At 37.8% G+C, this 17855-nt stretch overlaps 1 protein-coding gene across 2 annotated transcripts in view; it reads left to right on the top strand.

Moving 5' to 3' along the window:
- The window catches only part of LOC109061746 (myotubularin-related protein 13-like), a 132483-nt gene that overhangs the window by 30082 nt on the left and 84546 nt on the right, over positions 1–17855 (top strand). For both annotated transcript variants that reach the window (XM_042728612.1, XM_042728613.1), the window contains exon 3: positions 14146–14283. In XM_042728612.1, coding sequence (XP_042584546.1) covers positions 14146–14283 — 138 coding nt within the window. The remainder of the gene's footprint in view (positions 1–14145; positions 14284–17855) is intronic.

Raw genomic sequence — 17855 nt, forward strand, 5'->3', positions numbered from 1 at the left:
CATTGATCCAGTATGCATTTATCCACTTAAAGTGTCTTTCTAGAAAGTGAAATATTTTCTTACAACCATGAAATGCAATTGCAGCAGGTAACAGGTGCATTAGAGCTAACATTAGCACCAAGCTAAGACTTTTTATAAAATGAATAGTAAGCTTTTACTCATATCACACTTCAAACCAGTATTGAGTGTTTATAATAACTTATTTGTAGTTTTTTATACTAAGCTACCAGCTTGGCATTTCTCATGTAAACATTTTTTATTGTTCTGTTCAAATTCTTTTTTGTAGCATGTCTAATTATTTGAATGCATAAAAACAACTTAATTTATTCACATTTATTCTTAAAATAGCCTTATGAAATCTTTTCTTTTTCCTCAAAAATTCTGTGTTGTGTATCTGGTTATCAAATGAAGGTATAAAACATTAATTTAATTTATCTTTAAATTAAAAATTTAACTTTTTTGCAAACAAAGGGGATTTACTATTAAAATTAAAACATGGAAGAAATGTTGTGTGATCATTCCTTAAAAATTAGCAGTTTTTTTAGCAGTAGTAGTGTACATTCTGCTGAACAAAAGTAATATATTTCTGCTGCAATGTATTCAAGTTAAAGCAGACTTATTTTGACGGGTTGCCTTGAATACCTTTATATTTCTGTGTGTATATCTAAGTTAGTTTTAGACGCTAGTTTTACTCAAATGAAATGGTAAAATACTCATGAAGTGACTCTCAGAGCTGTTCTGGAGATGTTATTTGTGTATTTATGTCCTCGTTTCATGAGAAGACAGATGCTGAATTCACCGCGAGCATCGCGCACGCTTCAGTGTGTGTGTAGTTAACGAAGCGTCATTCATTCATTCAGACAATTGATCGCGTAAGATGAGTTAATGCTCATCAGATCATGTAAATCAGTGTTAAATTAATAGAAATTATGATTTTGTGTAAATAAATATCAAGTAAACTTGTATAAAAATATCAGTATTTTTCCAAATATGAACTAAAAGCTCTAATAGAAGCAGTTCAGTGACGCTTGCGACCGCCTCATAATTCTCTATGCAGGAAAAACCCTGATCTTAAGGCTAAAAGTAGCTCATAACTTTCACAGAGACTATCAGCCAATCACTGTGTGCACAGTTAGTAAGTATGCTGACATCATCCATAGCAACGTGGTCAACCCCGCCCTTACTCTTAGCCTAAGACTTCTCTCTACTCCTTAGAAAAAGTTTGTTTTAGCAGCTTTGTGAATAGGTTTTAAGAGAAAACTTTTATATCTATTTAATCAGCGGTAAATCTCTACATGTGCGTGCTTTCACGTGGAGCAGCATTTGCTACACAGAGCAATTGTTCACTGACAAGCTGCGCAAAACATGAGCAAAATATGATTGTGGTTTTGAGCAGCTTGTCAGTGAACAACGGCTCTGTGTAGTAAATGCTGCTCCGCGTGAAAGCACGCACGTGTAGAGATTTACCGCTGATTACAGGACCGGCTTTACTCATGAAATGCTCATTAATATCATGCCGATATTTATCGTGCATCCCTACTTAGTGGTAAGATAAAATGTTTTGTGAATACGGGCCCAGATGTCTGCCTATACTGTACAATGGAAATAAAACAAACAAAAACAATTAAGCTGAACAACAAAACAAAACATCACAGAAAAAAACAAAATCCAACAACAGAACAGAATCAAACAAAATTAAACTAAGATGGTAATCAGATGTCTGCCTATACCTGCACTACTAGTGTCACGTAACACAGCCTGGCACTGCAGTGCAACATCAAGGTATTCTTGTGCGGCCAGTTGCTTCTTGAAAAATCCTTGTCATCAGCATCAGTGCGACACCTATAGTAAGTGTAAGTCCATAAGTCCTGTGTTATGAACAACCATTGTGTTGAGAAAAAAGGAAACCCTCCCTTAATTGAAAAGCAGGGCCATTTTCTCCTTCCTGCTGAGAGAGAAGAGTGGCCAACTCACATGACTGTCCAAACCTGAAGCATGGAGCTGTTGTTTAGTCAGCTGAAAAACATAAACAGAAGATGGATAGCTGATTGGAAGGAGGAAAATGTGGGTGGTGATGGACTCTCTGAAAACCACAGGAAACACCTGTGCCCACTTCACTATCGCTGCGCTCACAGGCAGGGGTCTGCAGTGTGACGTAGACCTGTATTGTGCCTCAGTCCAGTCCTGGGACAAAGGTGTTTACACTCAGTTAGTCAAAGCACACGGCAATGGAACTGCTGTTTGTTGTTTAGCTTGTGAAGTTCAACAGTCATGATGTTATTGTTGATGGTTAGTTGTTTGCATGTGATATGGTAATTCATAAAGGGGTTTATTCGCAATGAATGGACTGCCAAGTCCATGGAGGAATCATTGCAATTTCCAGGAGACTCAGTGCCTTAAAAAGAGGTGTAATTTTTTTAAACTAGCTGAATGAGTGAGAGTGAGAGTGAGAGTGAGAGTGAAAGTGACTCAGAATTCGTGCTCTGCATTTGTTTGAAATGATTGGTTTCGATTTTGACTGTGTAACATCATTAAATGTGTGATCACCATTGCTCACGTGAGGGCAAAGAAGTTCTCCACAGAGATTTTACTCATGTTCAAGTTGGTCACGCAAATGTGCAGCGTTTTATAACATCATACAAACAATACCATACCAACCACATACCAACATGTTAAAAATCTCAGAACACCATATCAACTTACTAAAAAACGTTATAAACACACTTTTAGAACATCATAGTAATATACTTAAAACAAAAAAAAAAACACTTAAAACTCCATGGCAACCACATAGCACGAACGTGAAAAGAAGCTAGTAAACATCCCAACAGACCTCAGCTGACCTTTTGTATTTCTAAAGATCATGCTAACACCTGCCCTATCATTTTTTTTTACATGACTTAAATTCATTGCCATATTCTGAGCACTGCTGGGAAGTTCCGAGGGTGTCTAAATTGTTTCCCCCAATTCTGGTCTGGGAATACAAACTAAAGCAAAATGTTTAGAGTGAAACATCACTCAACTCTCTTAGGACAGCTGCATGTTTGTGTCATTAGGATCGAAATATTGCAGGCTAAAATTCACCCGTTAAAATGTCAGTGTGTTTTCAATTTATACTGTTTTAAAAAAGAAAGCAGAAAAATTCATCTCAAGTGAGGAAATCTCCCCAGAGAAGCACGCTAGCGAAGAGCACGACAGATCCAGCTGTATGAGCCATTCGCAGGAAATGTGCGGCTGAAGTAATTGACACGTTACAGATTGAGGACATGCCATTTGCCTTTTCCTCAGCGTTTCTGACATGCATGAATTGTCATCATCTCAATTAATTAGAGGTTATGAAATTACGATGCTGTCAATATGTTGCTCGTTTGGCATTTTTTAGCGACTCCACATTACTCACCCTCCACCCACTTTGCTAAATTATAAGCATCCCTGGTGACCAACTAAAAATATCTGTCCCTAAAGTGAACCATATGTGCGGTATTGCATAACTCACCATATGAAATATCCTGACCATCACTGATTTTAGAACAATGTCGTATTGGTAATGTGAACACTGCATGTGTTACCTCAGTTTTGTGGATCATTAAGATCTGTTAGTGTCCATAAAAACACTTTTTTTAAATTTCCTTTGACCCTGAAGATGTTCTCAGGAAGTGTTTTCATCACAGGTTATTCCATGTTTCCTTCTGTTTAACACATTCAGAAGAATGGGGTCTCCATCTTGACCCAGCTGAGCATTTCCTACCCTTGGTCTGTGGCTGACAGAAATAGACTGTCCCATATTTGGATTCTGCATTAGCTGCTGTCCGTTCTGATAAAACTGTATAGTTTTGATGGAGGACAACCAGTGCTGACACCTCTTTCCCCTGTGTTATTGTTCTTCTTCCTGAGAGATTTTCAGCTGTTGTCCATCAAGACCTAAAGGTTATGATGGCCAAGAAGTGTGTATTCCATTTACAGTGCCTTGCGAAAGTATTCATACCCCTTCATTTTTTCATTTTATTATGTTGCTGCCTTATGATAAACTTTTTTAAATTACTTCTTTCCCCACATCAATCTACCCTCCATACACCATACTGACAAAGCAAAAACAGAATTGTCACAACTTCAATAGTTTATTAAAAATAAAAAAACTGAAATAAGTACATTGCATAAGTATTCGTACCCTTAATTAAATATTTAGCTGAAGCACCTTTACAGTCTCAAGTATTTTTTGTTTGATGCAACAAGCTTTGCTCATCGGCATTTGGCAATTATCTGCCATTCTTCTCCTCATCTCTTCACCTCTTAAGCTCTGTCAGGTTGGATGGGGGCAGATGCACATTTTCAGGTTTCTCCAGAAATATTTGATTGGGTTCAAGCTCAGGCTGTGGCTGGGCCACTCAAGGACATTCACAGAGTTGTCTTGCTGTGTGCTTAGGGTCACTGTCCTTTTGGAAGATGAACCTTCTGCCCAGTCTGAGATTCTGAATGCTCTGGACTGGGTTTTCATCAAGGCTATCTCTATATCTCGGCGGAGTGTTGGAGTGATGCTTCAGATCCCTGTTCTGAAAGATAAATCTCAATAAAACTTTAGTATAGGGACCAATTATCTGTATTAGTGCTGTCAAACGAATAATCGCATCCAAAATAAGTTTTTGTTTACACAGTATATGTGTGTGTACTGTGTATATTATATAAATAGAAGTAGTAGTAGTAGTAGTAGTAGTAGTAGTAGTACTTTATTGTTCAGCCTAAGATGAAAATTGATCTTTGGTCTCACCATACAATCACAGAACAATTAACAATACACAACATCCAATAAATACATCTAACCATACACAACATCCACAATGACAAAATTAAAATATACATTTCCTACCTCTTATTCAAAAGACTTATTGCATTTGGTATGAAGGTTTATTTATATATTGCTTTCATTGCTTTTGGTGTTCTGTAATGACGACGTGATGGTAATAATTCAAAAACATGATTCAAGGGGGTTTGTTGTGTCTCTCGTTATAATCAAAGCTTTTCTCTGAACAGCAATTTGGTATAACTGAGCGACTGACTTTTGCTTTAATCCTATAATTTTTCCAGCTACTCTTATAATTCTGTCTAATTTAAATTTATTCGCAGAAGTAACTTGTCCGAACCACACAGTTATATTATACCCTAAAACACTCTCAATTAACCCTCTGGAGTCTAAGGGTATTTTTGGGGCCTGGAGAAGTTTGTCATGCCCTGACATTTGTGCTTTTTTGAGTTTCTTATAAATATCTAAATGGCTAAAGTCTAATCTCACTGTAATCAGCACAAACTGGGCTATAATAATATGTGAGCAGCATGTATGTACATGATTGTGTTTTGAGAAAAAAAAATGTATGCGTTGTTAGTGAAAAACTAAAAATGTTAAATCACTTGAATAAGGCAATAAAACACATACAGAACATTGGTTCCCGGGACTTTTGAGAACTGAATCTTGTAGCCTAGAATTTTTTTTTCTAAATGATGTGAAAATCATCTTGTTTACTCACTTACAGAAAACAATATATTGATTTAAATTTTCTAAGACACTTTTTGTTGGTAAAAGTCATATGCGAGTAGGCGTCAACTATCATGAATATCATTGTGATTCTCACCTGAGAAGACAAAGGCCTGCATAATGAGCTGCATAATGAGCCATTCAGTCAGCTGTGTCACTGAGAGGGATGAGTTACAAGAAAGAATGTGAGGACAAAATAAATGTATATAATTTTATGTTTGTAGTTTATTTAGAATATATTTAATTATCCCACAACCTGTATAAACTCTTTGCAACACAGCTTTGCTCACACAAAATTCTTTCAGTTTCCTTAGCAAGAATAGCCAAATTTGATTTGCTTTCTTACAAATAAGAGCCACATTATCAGAGAAGTTCAATTTACATTCAATCATGATTCCTAAATACTTAAAAGTCTTTACAATTTCAACAGTTTGATCACATAACATTATTTCTGTTAGAGGCTCTGAATGATTTAAAATCAACTCTTTTGTTTTACTTACATTTCTCAATAAAGAACTTTCTTCACACCTTTTTTCTAGTTTCAAAACCTGCTCCTTGTACTCAAAATGTACATAGTCTTTCCATAAAAGTACCATGTGCCATATCGTCTGCATATTTATATAGTTTGTAATTCTCATGCTGCACTCTTATACCACTTGTATAAACAGAAAATAAAAGAGGTGACAGGATGCATCCTTGGGGTGCCCCAGTGTTTAAAGATATAATATCTGATTTGAACCCCCGAGCACAAACTCGCTGTGGTCGATTTTTTTTAGAAAATACTTTATCCAGTGAACTATTCCCCCATTCACACCTAGAACCAGGAGACATTCCAAGAGTAAATGTATCTGCATAGTATTAAAGGCAGAGGTGTAATCAATAAAAAGAACACGCACATAAGCCTTTGCTTGTTGTAAATGGCTAGCAATTTTATCGACCATAGTGAGAGTTGCATCCTCTGTTCCTCTTTGCGATTTATATGCAAATTGCAGTACATCTAATTGTTCTGATATATATGGTTTTAGATGATAACTAACTACTCTTTCCATGCATTTAGCTAGTATTGAGGTTAACGCCACAGGACGAAAGTCCTCTAGATCTTTTGCTCTCACTTTTTTCAGAAGGGGTCGTATAAATGATAACTTCCACGTACTTGGTATCGTCTGTAAGTCTAATAAAACCTGAAATAATTTTGTTAGGGGGTCAGTTAGTTCATTTACACATATCTTTAAAACTCTGCCCTTAAGGCCATCTGGACCCGGCGCTTTATAGGGCTTAATGCATTTAAGGGACCTTCTAATTTGGTCCCCTGACAACCAACTGGTTGGTCCCACTGGAATCTTATCACTTATTTCTTCAATCTTATTCCAGTTGTCGACTGCATCATATCTTCCATAAAACAAATTCAAATCATTAACCCATTTAAAAACATCTGTCCCTATAGTGATATCATTATTTACATTTCTTGAGTCACGCCCCATCATCTTATTCAAGCCTTGCCAAGCACTTCTTACATCTTGATTCGCTAACTGATCCTCTACCTTATGTTTGAAATCAATTTTTGCTTTCTGTATCATAGCTCTCAGTTCCTTCCTTTTAATTTTAAACCCCTCATGATTATTTTCACGAAATGCCCAATTCTTTTCATTAAGGAGTTTCTTTAAATCTTTAGAGAGCCATGGCTTACTATTTGAGTAGATTTCAACCATTTTAGTGTCAGTAACTGTTTCTTCACAAATTGAATATAAGAGGTAATACAGTCAGTTAGTTTGTGAGGATCTCTGCATGAATCAAAAAAGACATCCCAGTTTATAGTGGAAAAACAGTCCTTTAACATGTCTTCTTTGTCCTTACTCCAAACCTGAATTCTCTTTTCCACTGGTTTATCCCTTCTAACAAGTTGTCTGTATTTTGGCAGTAGATGGATAACATTGTGATCAGATCTGCCAATCGGTGATCGACATACTGCCTTGTATGCCTCGTCAATGTTGCCATAACACAAATCCAGTGTGCGTGAGAAACGGGTTGGACAATCAATACATTGTTGCAAATGTGGAAGAGTCTCTGTTAATGAAAGTGTATTAAAATCCCCTAGTATGAAGACTGGTTGATCTGCCGACTTTGTTAGGATCCTAGTAAAGCACTCTGCAATATGCTCCGCTGCCTCATTATTATTAGGACCTGGTACATATACTAGGAATATGGTTATTCGACCAAATTCCCACGGCAGATAGAAGGGTCTAAAAAATACAACCAAAGTCTCATAGTCCGGGGTACAAGTCTGTTCAATTATAGTATACTGTGATGACCAGTTCATATCAACATACATGCAGAGTCCCCCGCCAACAGATTTCCGTGATTTTAGCTTGTCTCTGTCGGCTCGTATAGTGGTACATCCCTTGATGTCCACACTATGATCATCATTTAATCATGTTTCTGTAAAACAGATGAGATTACTGCTCCTAAATTCCTCCTCTTGTTTAACTCGAAGCACGACCTCATCCATCTTGTTATTAGGAGATCTCACGTTAGACAGCGTGATCACTGGAAGGGGGTGACGGCTTCCTCGCCTCCGCAATCTGTTGCGAATTCCTCCTCTCGACCCTCGCTTCTTAATTCTTGATCTCCTTCTTTTACGCAAACATTCACTTGTTGGAATCTGTAAATCGACGGCGTGGTTATCATATCGTAACGATAGCAAGAAGTCTCTTGAATAAGTCCGGCTCGACACCATAGAAGCCAGTTGATCGTCAGAGGCTTCGCCCGGCAGCACCAATCCAACCAGTGCCAAGGCCATGCTGATCATAAACACATTCATACTGCTCCCAATTTATGAAACCAAAATTAAAAAAGAAAAAAATAACAACTTAGATCCACAAACAAACAAATACCACAAGACAGCGAGACACAGGGTCAGCAGCAGGCCGCGCCCCCAGAAGTGTCTTATGTAATTTCCTTTTCCTGTGGCTCAGTGTTAGAGCATTGCGTTAACAGCGCAAAGGTTGTGGGTTCGATTCCCGGGGGAACACATGTTAGGTAAATAAATTGTTAGCCTGAATGCACTCTAAGTCACTTTGGATAAAAGCATCTGCTAAATGCATAAAATGTAAAATGAATATAAATATATACATGTAAATATTTTAAAATCATATGCTGTTTGTGTGTCTTTATATAGACGGTTTCATTGGGCGCATGCGCCTGGCCCGAAGTAAACTTCCATTCTGTGTTTGCTTTTCAGTCTGGCTAGTGGCACCGGCTACAAACGCAGTTAAAGTTAAAGTGATGAGTAATAAAGTTGGGCTCAGGTTGTTGTGCTGTGGGATGTGTTTCCCATACATTTATTTATTTGTGGCGACCCGCCACGATATCAAGACTGACTGAATTTTCAAAAGGCTTTGTTGAATAAACATGAGCACATACTGCACATTTTAAAACCAAAACACAAACACTTATTACTTAAAACTTATTATTTTGGATGTGATTAATCACGATTAATCATTTGACAGCACTACTCTGTATTAATAAGTTGCTTATTAGCATGCCTATTATTAATATATTGGCTGTTTATTAGTACTTATAAACCACATATTAATGCCTTGTTCTGCATGACCATATTCTACATCCCTAATCCTACCAATACCTAAACTTAACAGCTACCTTACTAATTATTAATAAGCAGCTAATTAGGAGTTTGAGGCAAAAGTCATAGTTAATAGCGAGAATTGAATCTTAAAATAAAGTGTGACCTAATTCTCTTATTTACAATATTTACCTTGTTGATTAGAATGGGAGGCTTCAACTGAGCCTAAATTAAACTGTGTAATTAACAGTTTTAAGGATTTAGTCCTAATTAAATTATGTTGTTCCAAACCTATTTGATTTTCTTCTGCATAACACAAAAGTAAATAATTTTGATTGATATCTGGTTTAGTGTCTGGTTTTGCTGCAGTCTATGCAGCTTGTTAATTGTTTCCTGAGTGCTCTGGCTGGGTTTGGTGAAATTCAACACAATATCTAAGCAGTTACAAAGTAAATTTGTGGCCGGCAAAAGGAGTGCTGCAGATTGATGGCCAAAACCTGAAAACAATTCAGCAATGTAGCACTTTAAGTTCCATCGTGAAATAAGGGTATGGTTAACACAAGTTCAAAATATTTTATTCTACAACATAAAAGAAAAAAATCACAAGGGGGTATTACTTTTTCAGTAATATCCACTTCTGATTACTTCTCTTAAAAAAGAAGCGGTTAAATCGGAATGCAGAGTTTTCTCCAAAAGCCAATGGGAAAATCCTGTTGCATTTTTATCAAGGAACCAGGGTGATGCAAACTTCCGGATTGGCCTAAAAAAACTAGCCATCACTGTAGTACTCGATTGCTGTCCTGTGCACCATCCGGTGCTTCACACTTCAGTCCAGAATGTTGATTGGCCAACTGCCATTAAAACACCAGAAGAGGAAGAAGAATCTGCCACCTACTGGAAAGGAGTATGAAGGAGAGCAGTGGCGGCCACCATGATTTTAAAATAGATTTGTCTTTTCTGGCTGAACTACTTCTTTAATTGAGGCAGCTCTAATCGTAATCTTCAATATTTGATTTATTGTATAGCCTTACTATGTAGCCCATAGAAATCAGGTCAGTTTGAATCTCAAGGAATACATTTCTGCTGTGACAGCTTATGCACTGTACTGTACCTTATGAACCAGCCTGGCACTGTTACGCAACCCAAAGCAATCAGAGTGGCGGCTCTTTCTTTGTCCTCTAACTGGGGCAGCGGTCCTCTGCCTTTTATGGCAGTCATTAAACAGAGATGCAAGTAACGGAACACAGCACAAGGCAGGCGAGGATCTAATATGGTTGTTCTGTCCTCCATGCTTTCAGCCACTGAACTGATTCTTAAGAGGTCAAGCTGCAGATCTTGTGTCTTGTTTGCAGAGTGGACGTGCCACTCATTTCTCACATGATGAGGAACTTTTGATGACAGGCCAGCAGTGTAACCGAAAGCCCTCTGACATCACGGCTGCTAGAACACTATGGAATGCCATGGTCACTTGACTGAGAGCTAATTTAAGGAAAAGGTTTGTCTTCTCTGATATGACTCAGCTGTTTCACAGTTGCAAGAGTGCACACACAGTTTTGAGAACATTTGAGACACTTTCACATGACTTGTGCCTCCATTGGAGCGAAGCGGCAAGCTAACTTGTTGTCAGCAGGTGAAGCACAGTAATGTGAAGCTCAAAGGTCAGATAGTTTCAACTCTGAGTCTGTTTTCACTGACGTTTCAAAGTACAGCCATGATTGTTTTCTACTGTATGTGTATCATTAATGCTGCATTTCAGACAGCTCCAAACTTGGAAATCTCCCAACTCCTACGTGAAAATATCCACTGGAACCACTGACTGGATCAACCTTGAATACAGTGAGAAGCATCAATTGAGGTCATTTCCAAAATGGCGGTAAATAAAGTGACATTACATTAGTTATCTTCAGGTTGATGTAGAAGATTTCCTTTGAGGTTGGAAGAGGAAAATTTCAATTTGTTGGTGCCAGTCCAAATGTGAAAAGATGGAAGAGGTAGATACATATAAGCTGTATTTTGAAAACTTATTGTGGCTTCAGAGAATTATCATAGAATAATCTGGATATTACATGTTGGATATTCTATGCAAATTATTAAATATTACAATAGTATTATCAGTATACTACATTTGAAATGCTCCGTATTTGCATTTTTGAGTTCAAAAGATGTAGAATACTTTTTTTTTTTCTTTTTCAGTAAATCAAAACCATACAGCGTGACCAGTGATGATTCCTGAACAAATTATTATTTATCTTTTTTTCTGAATCAAAAACAAACAGTACTTTGCAACCAATGTAGGTGATTCCCTAAAATATAACATATAACTATTGACATGCATACAACCAGTGGCTCAAGAGATTTAAATCTTGCACAATAGGAGTTTTGTGGGTAATATTAATGGAAAAAAAAAAAGAATAAAAATGTTACGTTTGTGTAGTGTTATTGTTTGTTATTTTAATTTCTGGTTTGCATTTAATGTCTTTTGCAAGAATTGATTACTTTTTTAATGATCAAAATCAAATTTGGCAGTTATTCACAATACTGTTTTAAAATATTTTTTCCTTGACAGTACAGAAAGTGTCAATGAAACCATTGCGAATGGCAAATATGAATCGGAATATTGTTAATTCTCAAAAGTTTGGCCTCTTGTACTTGCGGTCTGTTTGGAGCATACAGAAGCAAAGACATCTTATCACAGTCATGGTTAAAGAATTGATCCCTTGTTTGGGCTCCATAGTGTTTAATTTTTATTTTTGTCACCAGATAACAGAATCCAATAACTATTCAATGTAACACTTGCCACAGTTCTTGTATGTCTGGATGTTCTGTCTTGTGAACTTAACCAAGCACGTGCAGAACACTTCAGACTGAGGCTTGGTTTTTGTAGTATTTGACTGAATGCCAGACCTAAGAGCCTTTGGCCACTCAAATAATAACAGCCTCAGGAATGAAGAGTATTGATTCAGCTTAAGTGTAATAATACACAACCTATTTTCCACAATTATAGACCTAGTCACATTCAATTTAAGGGGAATAAAAATGAAAATTTGAGGGATGTTCACTGTGGGTTGCTCGTAGGTTGTCATTTGCATCAAATGTACCTCATCGTTTTGGGTGTGTGTGGCACTGCCGTCCCACATCATTAACCCCACGTACGCACTCTCATTATTTGTTTATCTGGATTTGGCTGGGAATTTATCGCATACTTTGAATATTTTCATATTTTTCTTTAATTTTCCTGGAACCTGTCCCAATCTCACAAGGGAAAGGAGCGTCCCACTCTTCCGTCTTCGCCTGCCAGTGCTTCAGATTTCCTGCCTTCTATTGTGGCTGCAGCGGGATGCTAACATCCTGGTTCAAGCCCTGAGGTCAATCCAACACACTCTGTATAGCTCTGTCTTTCATTTGCGCTGTCCCTCTGGCACTCATTCCTTCTCCCTTCACTCTTTATCATCTATTTCCACCCACTCACCTTATCGCTTTTGCCTAGCCGTGAGTCAAAAGCTGTCTAGTCTTTGTGCAGTAGTTTCCCAACTCTTTCTTTCATCTCTGTTCTTGACTTTCCTTTGTTGCTCTTCCTCGTCTATCTCCCACCAGGCCACCATTTGTGATCCCGCCTCACTGTGCCTGCCAAACCACTTTGAACTTGAGCACCAACACAGCAGATTTACTCACAGTCTGATGTCTCATTCTCTCCTATATTATTACCACTAGCCAGAAGAACAGCATCTTTAGCAGCGTCTATCCATTGCATGCACTTTCATTTTCATTTACATTTAGACATTTTTATTCATTGCATTCAAGGTGCACATTTACATTTTTTCAGTTCTTGCTTTCCCTGGGAATCGAACCCATGACCATGCATCGCTAGAACCTGGCTCTACCATTTCTTGCAAAGTGCAAAAGAGCTGCCACTTTCTGTTTTTCATTTGATATTTTCAATGCAATGTTTGCATACCTGAACAATATTTGAAGCCTACATTCTGTTTTATTCTATTATTTATTTAAAATTAATAACCAATATAACATTTTTTTAAGGTGTCCTTGGTACACATCTTACATGTACTTACTATTATAATAACAGTAAATTATGCACAATTACATGCAAGTAACCCTAAGCCAAACCCTAATCCTAACCCTAACCATATAGTAAGTGCATGTACTGTAGTTAATTAATATTACTCTGTACTTAAATGTATAATTACATTGTAACAAGGACACCGTACAATAAAGTGTAACCTTATTATATTATGTATAATTAACTGATTTAATTTATTTAATGCTTGTATTTTCAAACAGGTAAATGATAACTGTTAAAATAGTTTTATAATAATTTTTGGCACCAACTGCTGAAATTGGGTACTGTGGCAATAGTTTGAGCTACAGGAAAGCCACTGTGCTTCTGAAATCTTGGTTATTTTGCTGTGCAGGAGCACACATTTTCAAATTGATTTAATTCAAACACTTGATTCGATTCAAATGCTTTGGCTTTTTTTTTTTTTTTTGTTTTTTTTTGCATCACATTCAGTACAGATTCAAACTTACAACTGATTGTAAATCATTTCTTTGCTGTGGCACTTAATTTGTGGAAGCATGGATTCAGCAGCAGGACAGTTAGTCAGCTACAGGATGTTATCCAGGTTTATTTGTTAAGAAATTTTTTGTAACAGAATGGATGTGGAGGGGCTTTTGGAAGGGCACTGAGGCAGTCAGTGGCGTTTCCTGCCTTCTTATGAGAGGATGTACTCTCTGAAGTGGCACATCCTGCATATGATCACACTATCCCATTTGCACAATGACGAACCATGACAGCCTCGTATTGCATTCCAGTAAGCCCTGTCAAAACAATGAAAAGTGTTTGAAATGAATTTCAGCAACCCTAAATTCAATTCTTGTGATTTTCTCTGTGCATATGATGTCATCTCTTATGGTAACCAGAATTTACTGGTTGTTTTTGTGCTGACTGCATGTTCTGGTAATTTCAGGCTCTTGTAGAGTCAAGTCTGACAGCGTTTGTTTTTTTTTTTCTTTGCTTTTACAGTTCTGCCAGCCTGGTGGATGGAGACTGTCCCGTGAGAGGAAACTCCCAACATTCTTCACAGTGGTGCTGACAGACATAGACTCAGAACGACACTTCTGCTCCTGTCTGACCTTCTTTGAGGCAGAGGTCAACCTGCAGGTGAGATTAAGGCCATGTTTTTATTACAAGGTCTAGTTAAGGGTCCAAGCATCTCTGCTTTTGTATTTTATATTTTGTATTTAACTTAAAGGGGTCATATGATGCTGCTAAAAAGAACATTATTTTGTGTATTTGGTGTAATGAAATGTTTATGCAGTTTAAGGTAAAAAAAAAAAACATTTTCCACATACTGTACATTATTGTTTCTCCTCTATGCCCCGCCTTCTGAAACGCATCGATTTTTATAAGGCTCATCGCTCTGAAAAGCGAGGTTTGCTGTGATTGGCCAACTATCCTGCGCATTATGATTGGCCGAATGCCTCAAGCATGTGATGGAAATGTTACGCCTCTTAACATATTGTGATGCCATGTCCAGCTGGAGCGACGAGACATAAACATAAAACCCATTATAAACGTGATATAAACATGATTTCTAGTGGTGTCTTCTTTTGGAAGGCCAAACAAAGTAGTTTCACTTACTCAACGAAACAGCATCACACACTTGAGTGAGCCGCGGCCGGTTTGAATGAGCAGAGCCGGGCGGTTGAGGGGGATTCTACAGCAACCACATGTGACGACCCCAGGCTTGACTCCACTTCATCCACGGTGAATGCCGATTCGGCGATCCACAGTGCAAAGCTGATGTATTTCCTTAGTGACCAGCACGGATCAGCTCCAGGCATGACGAAGCGGATATTATCCTTTTTTGGAAGGCCAAACAAAGTAGTTTCGCTTTCACAGTGAAACACACAGTGTCTTTACGAGATGGCAGCGGCTGCAAAAACAATACTACAATGAGAATAAAAGGTACGCCTTCTTTCTTTGCGTGAACATCTGGGCGGCGTTATGCAAATCTTCCCACATAGTGATGTATAGATGTGGGGGCGTGTTTGAACGAGCCATTTCAGGGGGGTGTGGACGAGTCCTAACTTTTATAAAGAATATCTCTTTGGGTTTGAGACTTTAGCAACTTCACAGATCTTTTTTATTCACCAAGAGCTTGTAACACTCCAAAGAGAAAGGAAAATTTGAAATCGCATCATATGACCCCTTTAAAAAAAAGTCCAGGTGTCAGAGACCATAAACACAACATACCAACATTTATTTTTTCCAGAACCATTTTGCAATTATTATTATTTATTTTTTTGGTCTATCATTTGTCCATATCACACAGAATTTGAAATGCACCATCATTTAGCAGACATAGGCCAAAACATTTTTAGACTGTTCAGGCATTGTAACCAATCACAGATATTTCCACTGCACACTTGAAGGAAATAGTGAATCAGAGGAGCATTAAATTGTCAATAAAATGCTCACAGTTGCATGGCAAAGCAAAACTTTGCACAGGTCTTTATGGTCTCTGAAAGACCAGAGTACTTTTAACATAAAATAAGATATTTGGGACAAGAATGTACGTATCTCAATCAGTCAACCATATTGAGAACCTTTTAGTAATGGCTGCTGCCATCAGGATGGGGCAAAATTTACTGCTGCATCCTAAAGTTCACTATCCAGTGGAGAAGGAAAGAAGAGGAGCTGGGGTTGGAGGACAGCTATGTAAAGAATGCAGCTGTAATGTCTGACTATTGCCCAGCGCCCATCAGGGTTCCAGCCTTAGTCCCTTCCAGTGATAATGAGGCTAGAGGAACAGCTCCTGTAGAACATTTTCAGTTGTCCCACATTGTGGGAGGAAAAACATTGAGCATCCACATTTCTTCCCATGTTGAGTTGTTTCAGCACTAAGTGGAAGTCCTGGAGTGCAAGAAACCAGTGCACCAGTGCCTTTGACTGAGATAAGTTTTGACAGCCTCAGGCTGTTAAAGGCACGCTGATGCCTGTTTCTGATGAAGCCTATCCATTTTCTAAATAAATACCAAAATATAGTCTCAAGCGTAAATTAAGGTTATTCAAGTTCATTGATTGTTCTGCAGAAACAAGCCAATAAAGTTTTGCCAATAGGCCTATATTGACTAATGGACCTACATCTTCTGAATGTCCAAATAAGTTACACATGGACACCAGGTTGTTAGGAGAATGCATGCCAAGTTTCACCCATAGAGGGAGGCTGTAACAAGGGGAATCTCGTAAAAACCGTTGGAGTAAGGAAGTTAAAATTTGACACGCTTTTTCTTTGCTTCAAGTGCTAATATACTGCAATATCAGTTGGACAGATGAGCCTATTAAATTTTATCAGCCATGTGTATTTCTTGCAGACCTCACTACAGATCAGTAAAACCGGCTTCAAACTTCTCAGAATTTTTTGAGATTAACTGTTGGACAACAACTGGATCAACAGCATCTGTTCTGCCAGTTTGCCAGTTTGTAGTCTTATTCCAGCTGGATGGACTGTTTTTATTGTCATGTTTGGCTATATTTATATTTATAAGTCTTTGCAAGTCATTTACTTCTGCAGTCACAGAGTATGAAGTGTAACAGTCATTAATTACACTGCATCCTGCTTACCAGGTCTACAGGATGCTGCATTGTTATGAGTATATCATCATATCAACAATCATTCTGATAGCACACATAGATTTTAATGAGCACAGCTGTGCGACCCTACTGTTATCCAAAAGCACTTTTTTGGATTTTATTAGGAGTGTGTAGCCCCTGTTGTTTAAATTGGCGTATTGTTCTGCTTCCTCTGGCTGGGAGTCTATGCCAGCACCTAGATCTGTTTGGAGGAAAGTTATAATTTCAGCATATTAATATTGATCTTTTTTGCTGCTACTACTGTTACAATGTTTGTCTAATGTAGTGCAGTGATGTGGCACAGGTTTGGTCTAGTATCCCAAAGGTTGTAGGTTTAAATCCCACTTAAGGTCATTTCAGGGTTGTGTCTCTGTTGTCCTTTGGCTCTTGGCATCATACTTACGTTGCATATATTGCTGCCTCCATCTATATTTCTCCTCAATGCTTTGCACTTCATTAGTTTTTGTGTGTCATATCAATAAACTTTGCTACATTCATGCTTAATGTGCCTAAAAGGTTTTTCATTAGATGATGGTGAGATTCCGAGCACCTTCACGATGTGCATTAGTCAAGCTACTCAGTTCAAGTTCATTCCACTGTAGACAAATTCAATGCTGCTGTTGTTCTTAAGGAAAAAAATTCAGGGATGCTTTCAAAAGAGCGGTGAATGCTCAAGGAAATTGGCTCCACAGCTTTGAATCATTTAGAATGTCGCAACAGGCTCTTGTTCCCCAAAAAGCAGGTCAGATGGGAACCATCACTCTTGTAGAGACCACTGAATGACATTTGGCTTTTTTTGAGAGTTTAATTATCAGCCAGTTCCAAGTGTCACCAAAACACTCTAGAGAATTCAGGGCCTGAATGTCATTTTGGAAAATGGGGGGAATTCCTCCATATTAGTGATGTGACTCCTTTTAGTCCAGTATGTTAAGAAAAACACACATACTATTTGTGAAATTACAGTGTGGCAGAAAGATTTTAAATGACTGATTCATCTGTTCATCTGTGTTGATTAATTTACTCATTCAACCTTCATAGTGAATAAATGTTTGTGGGATTTCCCTGCATTATAAGCGGGAAAATTGTTTGCAATAATC

Source organism: Cyprinus carpio, chromosome B7, assembly GCF_018340385.1.
Source record: "Cyprinus carpio isolate SPL01 chromosome B7, ASM1834038v1, whole genome shotgun sequence".
NCBI lineage: Eukaryota > Metazoa > Chordata > Actinopteri > Cypriniformes > Cyprinidae > Cyprinus > Cyprinus carpio.